The sequence below is a fragment of the Notechis scutatus genome, chromosome 11, assembly GCF_049901735.1.
Source record: "Notechis scutatus isolate UNSWTSFEM ecotype Mainland chromosome 11, rNotScu1.2, whole genome shotgun sequence".
Taxonomy (NCBI): domain Eukaryota; kingdom Metazoa; phylum Chordata; class Lepidosauria; order Squamata; family Elapidae; genus Notechis; species Notechis scutatus.
Genome location: NC_142019.1, coordinates 12,764,930 through 12,781,910, shown reverse-complemented (window position 1 = coordinate 12,781,910; position 16,981 = coordinate 12,764,930). Strand labels below are relative to the sequence as shown.

At 38.3% G+C, this 16,981-nt stretch overlaps 1 protein-coding gene across 2 annotated transcripts in view; it reads right to left on the bottom strand.

Moving 5' to 3' along the window:
- The window catches only part of CERS3 (ceramide synthase 3), a 52,013-nt gene that overhangs the window by 13,689 nt on the left and 21,343 nt on the right, over positions 1-16,981 (bottom strand). For both annotated transcript variants that reach the window (XM_087972811.1, XM_087972810.1), the window contains exons 2-7: positions 15,136-15,328; positions 13,859-13,976; positions 9,202-9,320; positions 8,097-8,154; positions 3,246-3,296; positions 1,624-1,716 (exon numbers count right to left, since the gene is read on the bottom strand). In XM_087972811.1, coding sequence (XP_087828937.1) covers positions 1,624-1,716; positions 3,246-3,296; positions 8,097-8,154; positions 9,202-9,320; positions 13,859-13,976; positions 15,136-15,317 — 621 coding nt within the window. In that variant the 5' untranslated portion in view covers positions 15,318-15,328. The remainder of the gene's footprint in view (positions 1-1,623; positions 1,717-3,245; positions 3,297-8,096; positions 8,155-9,201; positions 9,321-13,858; positions 13,977-15,135; positions 15,329-16,981) is intronic.

Sequence of the window (16,981 nt, the reverse complement as noted above, 5' to 3'; positions counted from 1 at the left end):
CCTCTTAGGAAAGGGGTGAGGTCAATAGTAGACAGTCTAAGGTTAAAGTTTTTGGGGTTTGGGGAAGAAACCACAGAGTCAGGTAGAGTATTCCAGACAGTGATCACTCTGTTGCTGAAGTCGTATTGAAGTCGTATTGAAGTGTTGGTCCACAGAATGGGAGTTGGGGACCCCTGGCCATAAAAAGTAAAAGCTTCCCTTGTACAGTCATGTCCGACTCTAAGGGTCAGTGCTCATCTCTGTTTCTTGCCCGAGGTAGCCTGTTGTGGTTCGCTGGCAGCCTGTGCAGACGGCAGCGGAATCGGACAGTGGGGAAGAACGGGGACCAGTCCAGGAGTCTGGAGAGCACTCGGTCCTGCATCTGATGCAGAGATGGGGCCAGGACCATCTGGGAGTGGGGTGCTGCCTCCGGAGCCTCCGGAGTCTGGCAGCAGCGAGGCAGAGGAACAAGGGGAGCCTGTTCCCAGTGCGCGTGTGCGCAGAGCTGCTAGAAAGCAAGAGCAGCTAAGACAAAAGGGGCGACTCGGGAGTAAGTCTTGGAGGTGATTGCCCCTCCCCTAAGGTATAAAGAAAGTACAAAGGTAGAGAAACCTTTGCAAGAAACAAAGTTGTTCACTCTGTTCGGATTAAACCTTGAAGCTCTGTGTGGACTTTGTACTTTGGTTGGTTTTTTATAGTTAATTTGGCTCTTTTGTTGTTGGCAGCAATTCAAAGGAGATAAAGGTGGGTGCTTATCTTGAGGGACTGTTTGGGACTCATTACAGGCTGAGAATAAGCATAATTCCCAGCACTGAAATAAAACAAGAGTTGTTTGGACTAAGCATGTGTTTAATTACAGTTGCAGGAAGCCTCGGTCAGAACATAGCCAACATTGTTCGAAGACATTTCTATGGTTGTGTGGACAACATGACTATACACCAAGGTGCACGGAATGCAGTTACTGTACCTTCCCACCCAAGTGGTACCTATTTATCTACTTGCATTTGCATGCGTTCAAATTGCTAGATGGGCAGGAGCTGAGGTGAGTATCAGAAGCTCACCCAGTCATGCAGGACTTGGGTTTTGAACCCAGGCTGTCACATTTCCAGATAACAAGCTCAGCATCTTTAATGGCTGAGCCATCACCTCCCCTCCCCCCTCCCCCCACAGCAAAGCCACATACTGTATGTATAAAGACCTGTTCTTTTTGAATCTTGTTGAGAAATAATGGTGGGAAATGGTGCACGTCACTTGGATGAGTAAGAAATGAGGAGGAGTAGAAGATATTCTGCAAGAAAACAGCTGTATTGGGCAATGGGGGGCATAGCTTAATTTGGAGGCAAGCCAATTTTACAGGCATAAGAGAATGACAAGAAGAAAGGCCTAAGGTTATTTAGAAGATAATTGAGTAAATCTGAATAAGTCTTAGCTGACTGTGACTTTTTTATTTACTTTAGTGGTGCCCAATGTTACAAATAATCGAAGCCACCCTGAATTTCAGAACAAGAATGGCTATTACATTTACAAAGGATTCAGTCTGCTATATATGTGTCTTCCTAACAGTTATCTAGCATCCTGGAAACCAGGAACTGAAAATGGCTTGCATCCCATCCCCAAACAGATGAAGTTGTCAATCCTCCTTACCTTCCTTTTAGTGTCAGTTCCAAGAGTAAAGAGCAATGACCAATAGAAGCTCATTTGGAGCATGTAGTACCAATACTGGGAGGGGAGCATGGGCTGCAAAGAGAGTGTGAAAAGAGAAAAGGCAATTACTTTTTTGGTTAGAGAGGGAGTACATTTGTTCCAGAGCAGGAGAGAAAGTGTTGATAATAGAACATTGCACACCAAAACAGCTAGACAAAGAACAGTTTTTTTCTACCCATGACATCACTGCTAAAGACCTAATTCCCACCACATGTCTTATGCCCTGGAATGTCAAACCACATAGTAGGGCTGCATTACTACAGTCTTATTCTTCACATCTTTCTTATTGACTATTCCCTTAGCACCTTATGAGTATAACTTTGTTGTTGGCATCATAAGATTTATGTTGATTGCTTTTATATAGTATCTTATTATGGTTTATGTTGATTGTATTTTAGGATTATGATCATGATTTATCACTTCTTGCTTTTATGTACATTGAGAGCTTATGTATCGGAGACAAATTCCTACTCTACTCTACCCTACCCTACCCTAGATCTAATCTAATCTAATCTATTCTAATGGAACAAGGATTGGAACAATAAATACTAGAAGAAGAGCAGAGCCTGGGGAATAGAGTCAAGAGAGGAATCAGTTTGGAATCAATACATCCACACAAGCAGTCCAGCCCTCCTTGAATCCCATTAAATCTTAATTAGCACCAATTTAATGCTGACTTTTAGTTGACTAGATTCTTGTGTCTAGGCATGAGCAATGAATCTTCTTAACTGGAACTTAAAGTATAGTACTGATTCATCACACCTGATATTAACCTCATGAAGAATCAGGCTTATACAATTAAGTTCCAGTTAAGAAGATTTATCACCATCGTACCTTTGAGTTCTCCCTATAGCCAGAACGGACCTGGTAGGCCTGTCATTGTAAAATGAGGGCTACCTATATCACTCAAGGAAGCAAACATAACCTAATGTCAACTAAAAAGATACTCCTTTGGTCTTTTTAGCTTCCAGTAGAAAGGGAGTAGGGGAAAACAGTGCATTCCTCAAATGCCTAGATAATCGTCCTGGCAGCACAATTTTGCTGGAGCGTAAGAATATTGCTGGAGAGGATGATTGATGACTCTTGGCTATGGATGTGTCCCATTGGAGAATATACATCCGGGGGGTGGGGGGAAGACCAGGGTCAAGGGGGAAATGAATGATGTATTTTAGTGTTGGCTGCATCCAGATAACACCAACATGGCCACTTCTAATAAATCAATTTTCTTTTCTCTGAGAGATATGGCTAGAGACTTATGATTTGAATGGAGGTGGATTATACCTAATATGTCTATCAGCAATAATAGTATTCCTATTGATGTGTATTGAAGCTAGGACACTGTTTGTGATCTGCTGATTCTTATTTGTTTCATCATGGTAGCAGCTCATGACAACATGAGAACACTTCATTTACCATCTTCCCCTAAGGGAATCCTATGCTACTGGAATCTGCAATCCCGAATGGTGAAAAAAGCTATTTATGGGCCATCAAAAATGAAGGCAGGAATATTTCTTCACACAAAGTCAACAGTGGTATCTCCAAAGAACCAGTAAGACACTCACGTGATTTGGATAGTTGAGCCATACTTGCCAAAGGTCATAAAACCAGGATTTCTAGAAGGAATATAGAAGGAGACAGAAAACAACCATCAGTGTTTCCACATGATCTTATAGATAACGATCTCTCATTCCTTGATTGGCAATTTCTATTCACTGAATGCAATACTGTTGAAGACCATTACAACATATTTTTACTTGAAGTCAAAAGAGTCATCAATCTATATGTACCAATAACAACTCCCAAAACCAGAAAAAACAAATTACCCATAACAATAAAGAAGCTTCAATCCAAAAAGAGACCACTTTGGTGAAAAAACAAATCTGGTCACATTGCCAACTTCAAAAGCTGATACAAAAATTTATGCCACTAGATAAAGACTGAATGCACCAATTATCACATTAAACAAGAGGAAAACCTTCTATATACCAATTCCACCCACGCTTTCTACAATTTTGTAAACAACAAACTAAAAGGCTTAAGGTCCATCCCACCCCTGAAAGGACCTAATAGTAAAGACTGCAATGACAACAACATTAAAGCCAACCTCTTTGACACATTCTTTGGCTCAGTATTTGTAAACAGCAATGGATCATGCCCAGTATTTCCTAGTTGAACAACAGACAACTACAATGATCTAATACATATCGATTTTACAGAAGACAATGTTGAAAAAGCACTACACAATCTAAAACCATCTCTATCTATTGGACCAGACGGAATATGTGCCTACTTCTTAAAAAAACTATCCACTGCCATAGCCAAACCTCTAAGCATAATTTTTGAAAAATCTTTCAGAACCAGCTCCTTGCCTAACCTATGGTCACAAGCCACGGTCATCCCCATCTTCAAAAAGGGAGACCCCAGCCTAGTTGAAAATTACAGACCAATCTCTTTATGCTGCGTCACCTGTAAAGTAATGGAATCAATTATTAACGAATCCATTATCCTCCACTTAGAGACAAACAAACTACTCTCTAATAAACAATTTGGTTTCAGAAAAATACTATCCTGTAATCTGCAACTCTTACACTGCAAAAACATATGGACTACACAACTCAATCAGGGCAAAGCAATAGACGCAATCTAAATAGACTTCTGTAAAGCCTTTGATTCAGTGGTACATGACAAACTACTCCTAAAACTAAAATCTTATGGTACCTCTGGACACCTGAATAACTGGATAGAAGCATTCCTGTCAAACAGTCAACAAATGGTCAAAATTGGGAGCGTCCTATCAAATTCTGTACCTGTCAACAGTGGTGTCCCCTAAGGCAGTGTTCTAGGACCAACTCTCTTCATACTCTACATAAATGACCTCTGTGATCATATCAAGAGCAACTGCATTCTCTTCGCTGATGATGTAAAGCTATTCAACACCACAGACAATACTGCTACCCTTCAAAAAGACCTCGACTATGTATCAGAATGGTCAAACAAATGGCAACTTGAAATCTCAACAAATAAATGCTTTGTCTTACATATTGGCAAAAAAAATAATAATCAGAAAATAAAATACAGGCTGAGTAGTCAAGACCTTATTGATGATCCAAACTCTGTCAAGGACCTTGGAGTACTCATCTCAAATGATCTAAGTGCTAAAGCCCACTGTAACTACATAGCCAAAAAGGCATTAAGAGTTGTTAACCTAATCCTACATAGCTTTTTCTCTGGTAATATTACACTACTAACTAGGGCATACAAAACATTTGCTAGACCAATACTTGAATACAGCTCATCAGTCTGGAACCCACATTATGTATCTGATATTAACACAGTTGAGAAAGTCCAGAAATATTTCACAAGAAGAGTTCTCCACTCCTCTACTTGTTGCAGAATACCTTATACCACCAGACTTGAAATTCTAGTCCTAGAAAACCTAGAACTACACTGTCTTTGGTCCGATCCAAGTATAGTATATAAAATCATACATTGCAATGTCCTACCAATCAATGAATACTTCAGCTTCAACCATAACAATACAAGAGCACACAATAGATACAAACTCAAGGTAAACCACATCAAATTTGATTGCAGGAAATACGACTTCAGCAATAGAGTGGTCAATGTCTGGAATACTCTACCCGACTCTGTAGTTTCTTCCCCAAACCCCAAAAACTTTAACTTTAGACTGTCTACAATTGACCTCACTCCTTTCCTAAGAGGTCTGTAGGGGGCGTGCATAAGCGCACCAACATACCTACCGTCCCTGTCCTATTGTTTCTTTTATTTTTCTTATATGTATCCATTTCAGGTGTTGATAATTATGTTTATACTTATACCTATTATCTTGTAAGTGATTGACAAATCAAATAAATCAAATCAAAATGACAACAGTGCCAATCTCATCTCTGCCACCAACTCACTACTTAATTCAGGGGCCAGGCATTATTTATTTTTGCTGCTCATCAGGATAACCCTAATGGCCTGTCTCGTATAACAGCCTTGCCCGGGAAGGTGGCCACCACAGGGTGGAACTGTAAGTTAAAAGGACCTTCTGATTGAAGTGCACCTTTCTTCTTCACAACTAATCCTGTGAAGTAGCTTGAGCAGAGAGATATTAGGTCTGTCATTTTCTCTCCACCTTAAGAAGGAGGCAATGGTTAAACCACTTCTGGAAAACCTTTCCATAAAAAGCTGTAGAGCTTATCCAGGCAATCTCTGTGAATCCAGCCTGCTGATAGATAGATAGATAGATAGATAGATAGATAGATAGATAGATAGATAGATAGATAGAGATAGAGATAGAGATAGAGATAGAGATAGAGATAGAGATAGAGATAGAGATAGATAGATAAAGATAGATAGATAGATAGATAGATAGATAGATAGATAGATTGATAGATAGATAGATAGATAGATAGATAGATAGATAGATAGATAGAGATAGAGATAGATAGATAGATAGATAGATAGATAGATAGATAGATAGATAGATAGAATAGAGATAGAGATAGAGATAGAGATAGAGATAGATAGATAGAGATAGATAGATAGATAGATAGATAGATAGATAGATAGATAGATAGATAGATAGATAGATAGATAGATAGATAGATAGATAGATAGATAGATAGATAGATAGATAGATAGATAGATAGATAGATAGAGGTAGATAGATAGATAGGTAGTCAGGTAGAGATATAGATAGATAGATAGATAGATAGATAGATAGATAGATAGATAGATAGATAGATAGATAGATAGATAGATAGATAGATAGAGATAGCCATGCACTGTAACGTACCTAGAAAATGCAAAATTGGATGTGAAATGATTCATTCACAAGTGGATCCTCAAAAGGAGAAGCATGTTAACCGCAAGCAAATCAGGTTTTGTTACTGACAGATTTATTCGTCTACAATATAGCCCAATGCTAGATGTTCTTTGCAAGGTTTAAACTAATAAAGAGGTTAATATAAACCTGATTCATTAAACCGTAAAAGCTAAAAGGTTGAGAATTAGCAGCGGGACAGGAAATGAGCATAACAGAGCTGTAGCAGGACTGAATCGATAGACTAACATCCTGTGAATGGCCCCAAAGAACTGAACAAGTGTTTTGATTCTAAAGATCCTGAGAAATTGAAAAATAAGTTTTATTTTTTTAAAGAAAAATATTTTCTTGGTATTGAAGCCACTACAATATGGGCAAAGCCAAGGTTCTCTTTGGAGAGTGTCCCAGTCCAGAATCTTTCCATTAGCATTTTTAATAGTCATTTATTTGCTGTTGACTTATTAGTTTGCTGTCCCATCTGTCCGTCAGAAGCCCAAGCAGCTTCCATGGGTCTCCCCCTTTAATTTTTTAATCCCCACAACAGGACTGTGAGGTAGATTGTTCAGATGGGGCTGGCTGGCCCAAGTTCACACCGGGAGTTTCCATGTCTTGTTTTAGATAACGGTTCTCTAATAAGAGGATGCAGAACTTTGTGTAACCTCCAATTCATTAAAGTGTTGGCAAATGGCTTTGATAAAACTGCCAAGACAATTGCATGAAGACAGCCAGGCTGGGCTGCAAGACATCTGTATCTTTAAGAATTATGGAATTATAGGACCACGGAAGTCAAAAAATTCTTCCCTCACAGTTCATTTTCTTACAGTGCAAATATGCGGGTGCAATTCCTGCTTAATGCCTCATCTGGTTTAATTCTCTTAATTTTAATTCTTCAAACAAAAATGAAAAAAACCTCCCTCCTACCTCAAAATGAGAAATTCCTGATTATCACAATGACTCTATCTGGATAATAACAGTAGACATTTAGAATGGAAGAGGTTATGGAAACAAAGATGAAATAAATGTGTAACTAAATAACAAAATATTGAATAATTAGGATAAGTAAACCTGATGATGAACAGAATTAGAGGATCATGGTTATAAATGTGATTTCATATGTTTGTAATGTTTGATATTATTAACCAAGTATATAGATAAAGCTGAATAGAGTGTTTAATTAAATAATGGGAAATGTTTAATAAGTGAAGATCATGATGGATAGATTTTGAGAATAGTTATAGTTATTGTATGCATAAGGTTTATTACTTGTATTTAAAAGAGATTGTACCCAGACAGTACACTGCCATTGTAGATATGGAAAATTTATATATAACAAAGAAAATTGCAACAATAATAACAATAGCAATAATAATAATAACAACAACAAAACAACAACAACAACAAAGCAACAATAAAAATAAAAAAAACAGTAGAAGTTTAGCTTATCCTCCTTTGGGGGAGATTGCATTTGTCTTTATACTAACCCAAGTTTAACAACTCATGGGAAGCTGCTGTTAAAAAAACAACCTCAGATTAGACCATGTTACCACTGGAATCCTCCCTCCCAGCCCCATATTTAACTTACATCACAGAGAAATATAATTCCAGCAATAAATGAAGTACTGTAGAATAAACATCGCCAACTGCAAAGAAATAAAATGAATGTTAGGACCAAGGAGTTCACATGGACACAGAAGAAGATGGTAAGATAGAACAGACTTGTCTAATCCTCTTAGCTAGGAACACAGTACTGCCTGTTTAAACCATCTCTCTCTCTTCCTGCATTAATTTGCCTCATCGTTATTATTTCTATTAACTACAGTGATTTGAGCCACTTTGAAGTCTAAGTTCAAAATAAGCCAGAGTACTGACAGAAACTATTTGTAGGTAGGGTTGAAATGTGGGATTTGTGGTGCTCTCTGAGCTTAGTTGTTTTCTTGCAAATATTTCTTTTCCCAAACTAAATAGCACCATCAGTGCTAGCTAGTCTGGCTAACTAACTAGCATTGATGATGTTACCTAGTTTGGGGGATGAAATGCTTGCAAGAAAACAACCAAGCTCAGAGAGCACCAAGCTTTATATTGTCACTCCATTACAGGAATAAATTGGTATTATCTACACAGACACACACACACACACACAAGCACACACACACACACACACACACACACACACATGCTCAAGAGGAAGCACAGGATATGGAAATAATTAGAACAGAAGAATAAATTAATTTCTAATCCTCATATTCAGATTTGCCTTTGGAAACTCAAACTACAGCTTCAGTGCATACAAGGTTGGCTGGAGAGAGTTAAAAAAGTCAAGATGGCAACTGCAATTTTGCAATCGAAGCTGTAATGTAATATAATCAATGGAGAATTTGCAAGACAAGGCTCACTGATAACAGGATAATACTAGTTATATTATTATTGTTGTTGTTGTTGGTTGCAGAATTAGCCAGATGTTTGGACTGGATTTGACCTTTTTAATCACTTATCAAGTCCATCCCAAGGACCTGAGATAGGTAGTTCGATAATATTATGAATTTATGTTGACTGACAACAAAGGAAATATCTGGTTATACAATACCCAGAATGCCATTAAATGTCAAATTTCGGGCTATTTTACTACCTGAGAAGATTTTTCTTTTTTTAAGAAACAGAGAATAGAGGAGAGTGGGCTCTTTTCTTACCAAGCTTCCTTGAATTTTTTATGCAGAGTTGGGATTTCTAGGTTGCGTCTTCGCCTGAACCATTTTTCCACCTGGTGCACGGTCCAGTTACACTTTTTAGCTAGTCTACGTGTTTCTGACTGCAAGGTTGGAGAAAGAAGGAGGGAGAAATCAGTGAGGCACATGCTGGAAGTCAAGGAATCAAAACAAGAACTGCAGCTTCTATGCCAGGGAGGAAGAAGAGATGAGGGAGGAGGAAGAGGAGGAGGAGGAAGAAGAAGAGAAGGAGGAGGGAAAAGAGGAGGAAGAAGAGAAAGTGGAGTGGAGTGGAGTAGAGTAGAGTAGAGTAGAATAACAAGAGTTGCAAGGGACCTTGAAGGTCATCTAGTCCAACCCCCTGCCCAAGCAGAGACCCTACACTATTTCTGACAGAGGGCAGTCCAGTCTCTTCTTGAAAGCTTCCAGGAATGAAGCTCCCACAACTTCCGAAGGCAACTTCTGTTCCATGGGTCGATTGTCCTCACTGTCAGAAAGTTTCTCCTTATTTCCAGGGTGAATCTCTCCTTCAGTTTCCATCCATTATTCCTTGTCTGGCCTACAGGTGCTTTAGAAAATAGCTTGACCCCCTTCCTCCTCTCTGTGGCAGCCCCTCAAATATTGGAAGACTGCTATCCTGTCTCCCTGGTCCTTCTCTTCACTAGACTAGCCAGGCCCAGTTCCTGCAACTGTTCATTGTATGTTTTAGCCTCCAGCCACCCATAAAAAGCTTGGTTGCTCTTCTCTGCATTCTTTCTAGAATCTCAACATCTTTTTCTAATGTGGTGACAGGAGGAGGAGGAGGAGGGGAAGGAAAATGAGAAGAGGGAGAGGAAGGAAGAGGAGGTTGCTGACCATCAGAGAGTAAATGTATTTGCTAGATTAAAAAAAATGTCATGACACAAAAAGTCATTTTAAAAAGCATGATATACAAACCAAGAAATGCTAATGGTTTAAGCTTTCATAGACTGGAGACTGTTATGAACTAATAAAAACTATTTAATAAAACTTATCAACCACATGATAAGCAGGCTTGTAATCCTGCACCTTTGATTGGCCCATGGATAGCGAACAGGGATTGGTCCGTACGGAGCAGCCTGATTGGCTATTAGTTGAACATCTCCCATTGGGCAAAAGTTAAGCATTTGGACACAGGTCATTGGTTAACGGGTCAGCAGCCAGCTCTATAAAAGAGCTGCTGTTGCCCGAGGGTTTTTTACGCTCTGTTCCTAATCCTTAATAAAGAGTTGAAGTTCACTAATTCTCTGACTCGTCTCACTTCCTTGCACCCATGCCCAGAATATAACAGAGACTATGTACAGAGAAGGGCAGCAAAAAAGACTAGAGGAGACATGATAGCCATGTTGCAATATTTGACGAGCTGCCACAAAGAAGAAGGGTCAAACTATTCTCCAAAGCACCTGAGGGCAGGAGAAGAAGCAACGGATGGAAACTAATCAAGGAGAGAAGCAACTTAGAACTAAAGAGGAATTTCCTGACAGTCAGAACAATTAATCAGTGGAATGACTTGCCTCCTGAAATTGTAAATGCTCCAGTGCTGGAAGTTTTTAAAAAGAGATCGGACAACTGTTTGTTTGAAATAGCAGAGGGTTTGCTGCTTGAGCAGAGGGTTGGACTAGAACAGGGGTCGCCAACCTTTTGGACCTCAGAGACCACCAAACTCATAATTTTAAATCCCGTGGACCACTAATATGAATTTTGACTGACGGTATCTTGCTGATGTTGGTGGGAAAGTCGGTCCCATATTCCAGAGCTGCAGTAGTCACAGGACTGGCCCTCTGGTCATCCCGGAGCAGCTGCTCCTCCACCTGGGTGCACCGGCCTGCCATGGACTGGAGGAGCTGCTCCAGGATGACCAAGGGGCCAGTCCTGTGACTACTGCAGCTCTGGAATACGGGACCAACTTTCCCACCAACATCAGCAAGCCATCCTGAGGTGGATTTCCCTCCCCCACTGTTGGTCTTACCTTCCAGTTCCAGCTCGCGTGGCTCTACTCAAGGTAAGGTTTGCACTCGGATGAAGAGTGGGGGCCAGGGGGTGGGCGGGCCATGTGGGCGGCGCAGCCTTGTATTCCTCTGCAGCCTGGATTAATTGCTTTGGGGGGTGCTTTGGGGGGGGACAATTCTCTGCGGACCACCAAAATTTTCTCATGGACCACCAGTGGTCCCTGGCCCACCAGTTGACGACCACTGGACTAGAAGACCGCCAAGGTCCCTTCCAACTATGTTATTCTGTTTTTCTGTGAAGAGCATCACTTTTCTGGTTCTTCTGCTCTTCAAAGCTGCTCCACCTACTTACGACTTCTACTGTCATTATCTGCAGCACTTATGACATAATTCCCAATCAATGAAAAATGCATCGAGATGCATCTCATTGTGCTGCAAAGGGTTGGGAATTCAACACTATGCTAAGCACACCGGATTTACCCACACCCTTCCCATGCCACCCGTTGTGTTGAAACTCCATCACAATTAAAAAGTTCAGAATATAAGAATCTTCCAATAGCAGTTGCCTAGTTGTGAAGCAATTTTGTTTGCTTGTGCTTAAGAAAACAGAATGATCAAGATTAGAACAATTAGCCAGTGGAACAACTTGCCTTCAGAAGTTGTGGATCCTCCAACACTGGAAGTTTTTAAGAAGAGATTGGATAACCATTTGTCTGAAATGGTACAGGGTTTCCTATAAGCAGGGGGTTGGACTAGTAGACCTCCAAGGTCCCTTCCAACTCTGTTATTCTATTCTATTCTATTCTATTCTATTCTGTTCTGTTCTGTTCTGTTCTGTTCTATTCTATTCCCTTTTCTATTCTATTCTATTCTATTTTCTATTCTATTCTATAGTCTATTCTATACTATTCTATTCTATTTTCTATTCTATTCTATAGTCTATTCTCTATTCTATTTTCTATTCTATATTCCTATTCTATTCTATTTTCTATTCTATTCTATAGTCTATTCTATACTATTCTATTCTATTTTCTATTCTATTCTATAGTCTATTCTCTATTCTATATTCCTATTCAATTCTATTTTCTATTCTATTCTATAGTCTATTCTATACTATTCTATTCTATTTTCTATTCTATTCTATAGTCTATTCTCTATTCTATATTCCTATTCAATTCTATTTTCTATTCTATTCTATAGTCTATTCTATACTATTCTATTCTATTTTCTATTCTATTCTATAGTCTATTCTCTATTCTATTTTCTATTCTATATTCCTATTCTATTCTATTTTCTATTCTATTCTATTCTTCGCTTGGAGAATTCTATTCTATTCTATATTCTATTCTATTCTACTCTACTCTACTCTACTCTACTCTACTCTACTCTACTCTAAGATCACCTAAATGAGATATCCACATCCTCCCCTATAAAGGACATTTATTTACGTTTTGGATTTTGTTACGTTTGTGTTACACTCCGGGTCATCACAGTCACATTTTTGACCATTGCAGTGTCCTGGGGTCATGTGATCCTCTTTGTCGACCTTCCAACAAGCAAACTCAATGGGGAAGCCAGATTGATTGAACAACCACGTTACTAACTCAACAACTGCAGTTGTTCACTTGACCACTGTGGCAAGAAAAGTCATAAAATGGGGCAAAACGCTTTCACCTAGCCCCAGAAATGTTGCGCTTAAATGTGGTCGTACATTGAGGACTACCTGTTTCAAGAGGTGGCAGCAAAGTGATTTACAATTGGCCAACTCCATCAGTTGAAGCAGTGTTTCTCAACCTTGGCGACTTTACAATGGGATGGACAGCATGTGTGGACTTCAGCATCGTGGAGGGTTGGGGAATTCTGAAGTCCACACACCTTAAAGTTCCTCAAGGTTGAGAAACACAGAGTTGAGACTTGTAAGAAGCATACAGAGGGCTAACAAGATTGGGGAAATTCCAGGTGTTATCGGACTATAATTCTGGCACCTCTCTCTGTGAGCTATAATTGCCTGGAGTTCTTCATTCTCTGAAGGTTGGCAGGTTTTAGTAAGGCCACACCTAGAATACTGCATCCAGTTTTGATCACCACACTATAAAAAAGATGTTGAGACTCTAGAAAGAGTGCAGAGAAGAGCAACCAAGCTTTTTATGGGCGGCTGGAGGCTAAATCATACGATGAACACTTGCAGAAATTGGGCATGGCTAGTCTAGTGAAGAGATGGACCAGGGGAGACATGATAGCAGAGTTCCAATATTTGAGGGGCTGCCACAGAGAGGAGGAAGGGGGTCAAGCTATTTTCTAAAGTGCCTGTAGGCCAGACAAGGAATAATGGATGGAAACTGATCAAGGAGAGATTCAACCTGGAAATGAAGAATTTCCTGACAGTTAGAGCAATCAACCCATGGAACAAGTTGCCTTCAGAAGTTGTGTGAGCTTCATCACTGGAGGCTTTCAAGAAGAGACTGGACTGCCATCTGTCAGGAATGATGTAGTGTCTCCTGCTTGGGCAAGTGGGGTTAGACTAGATGACCTACCAATTCCCTTCCAACTCTGCTAATTTGTTAATTTGTCTACCATTCCTTGGCTGGATAGAAAGGTAGAACCAGGCAGTGATTTGGGGCATGAAAGTCACCCAGGAAACATTTTTTTTGTTTTTTTAAAGAAAGAATCCTCACCTGAGATGGCTTTTTTGCGCATTCTTGGAAAAAATTTTCAAGGGTGGGATTATCCAGTGGTTTGATCCGCCTTGTATCCTTCATGCCCAGGTAGTCAGCCAGAGGAAGAGCAATATATCTGAAAGACAATTAAAAAAGGAAGCTTGTAAATGTAATGATTTCAATATGAGGCTAGCTATACGATAGCACAGGAAAATGAAGTGCTCCCTGCTTGGGCTGAAGGACAGGTTTTCTGCATTCATGGTTGCAACCCATTTGCTTTGTCTCATGGGGAATTTGTGGAGTGCCCATTCAGCATTGTGTTGCATCATTTTTTCATTTGCACAGCTTAGTTAGTCCATGTTCCAGGACAAGTGAGTCTTCCTTAAATTGGGCATCTTCCAAAGGGTTTAAGACAAAGAATTTCCATCTAACACACCTCTGAGATGGCAGATCCAACCTATTTTCCTCTAGTAATTAAGAAAGTTATACCACAGCTGCATGGAACAGTAGGACATGGTTTTCAGCTTCACTCAAATTATCTCTTAAATGATGTGGTTAACACAAGAATACTACTTTAGTCAGAGAGTAGACTCCATTTAATTCTACCCTTTCTTTTTCTGTACCTGAGCCTGGAGCCTGGAGAAGGGTCAAGAGAGGAATCAGTCTAGAATCATTACATTGCTATAAGCATTCAAAATCCAACCCCTCTTGAATTCTGTTGACCCTTACCTGGTGTCAATTTAGTGCTGACTATTAGTTTATCAGATTCTTGTGTAGAGGCATCTAAATCTAAGTCACCTTAACTGGAACTGGAATTTATAGTCCCCATTTTTCGTATTTGACAACCTGTGGATGTGTTAATTCTGCTTCTCTTTTTCCCTTACAATTTATCTCTACACATCTTTTTTACTTTACCTTCACTTTTAAACAAAGCAAACAGATGAAGCTTCATTGGTTCAAGATGGGTAGCTATACAAATGGAAATTAATAAGTAAGTAAGTAAATAAATAAATAAATAAGACTGCAAGTTAGGGCAACCGGACAAGTGAACAAAGGATTACGCCTTCACGTAATTTGCATTTCCATAATCTGCATTATCAGTTTTTGAAACCGAATCAAGATACCTCAAGACTTATCATTTTAAAGCTGAAAACATCTCACTAAAAGCTACAAAAATAAATAGTGGAAAGGAAGCCCTTAAGATATTTCATAGGATTAAAAATCAAACATGGGAGAAAAAATGAATTTTTGGAGCAGGAAAAAAAAAAGATTTTAAAAAAAGAGAGAATTTTTACCTTTCAACAAAGAACCTGATAACCAGCATCACAAAGGCATATGGGATTGTGGCAAATAATTGTCGTGGTTTGGGAAAGATGTATCCATTATGATCTTCTAAATCTGCCCACGTGCAGTTGGCAGGCATCCAGATGTTCTCCCACCAAAACCAGCTGTACGCGGTTTGTATTATTTGATGCATTGTTGAGTGGGCTGAAAAGAAATGAAAAAGCAAATTAGTTTCATTTATAGGTTAAAAATGATGGAACCAAACAAACCTTAGCTGAACTGGAGACTTGGAGATTAAACCATATGAAGAACAGTTGCAGATTTTGGGTCTGGCTAATTTAAAGAAAAGAAGTATTAGGGGAGACATGATAGCAGTATAAATTGTATATATAAATTTTATTTGGGTTTTCACAAAAACATAATACAAATAAAACATCTTTTTTGAGAATAGCATGATCCCAGATTATCACTTCTTCATACAGACACAAACTCAATTTCATATTCATCTTTGTGTTCTATTCCATATCTTATTACTATTTTAACATTTTCTCCATAATTTTTCCCCTCCCTTGGTTTTCTCAACTTTATTTTTAATTATCTCATATCTAAATTCAATTATATATCTTTTTCTAAGTTTCAATGTCTTTCCAATCATTATATTTATACTTTTGTCTGTCCTGTTTCAATTTCATATTATCTTTTCTCATTAAACAACTTTTCCCCTGTAGTTACTAATTGGAGTATGACACCTTTATATCTTTTAATTTTATCAATTCAACTCTTATTTAAACTTTAATTTATGCCTTTAAAATTATAACATTCAATATAGTACATAACTTCCAATCAAATTCTGCTTGGTACATTCTTAAAATACACACTATGTTCTTAAATATCTATCTATCTATCTATCTATCTATCTATCTATCTATCTATCTATCTATCTATCTATCTATCTATAACAATAGTAAATAAAACACTCATTCCATTCAATTCAATTCTATCATTAATATTAGTTAGAATCTTAACATCTTTAACATTTCTTTTCAATTGAATATCATACTTCCTTGTGAACACTTATACACTTTCCATAATTAATTCTTTTTTTCCATATTTATCTTCACTTATATTTTTATAAATCATTAATAATAATTAAAATGTTCCCATCCTTTCCTAATTTCATTCTCTCATTCACTTTATTTCATTTATTTATTAACAAACATTCCACTGTGTTACAATAAGTATTTTATCATCATTTTAGTCATACATTGTTTCATATTTTCTAAAATTATTTCTATTTCTAATATAACAATACTATCTTATGTACCTTTGCAGAATCCCTTTTTCAATTAATTTTTCACCCATTATCTCTAAATAGGCTTATGCTTTCAATCCTTATACATTTTCCCTGTTTCTCTATATCTTGTTTCTGTCTTTTATAACTTCTTTTCCTTTCCTTCTTCCCCCTCTTCTTCCCCCTCCCCCTTTTGCCCCCTTGTCTCTCTACTTCTAATTCTCTCTTCTGTGATCCTCTCTTCTGTTGCTTCCTAATATTGTAATTATTTTTCAAACTATTCTTTTTTTTGGTTGTTTTTTCAAATCTTAAACTTTTCACTCTCTTTCCCCCCTTTCCTTTTTTCCCCCACATAAAATTACTTGATCATTAAAGATGGCTTCTTCTTTGTCCCAACTTTCTTGTTCTACAAGTGTTTCTTTTTGTTTCTCATAGTTCCAGATCTCCATTTCTAAAAATTGAAATATGAAGCCAAAAGAACCTCTTCCTTCTTGTGCATCTTCTTTCTGTTTTTTAAGTTCCATTTTCAGTTCTTCTAAAAGTGATGCCATTTTAAACACTTTTAA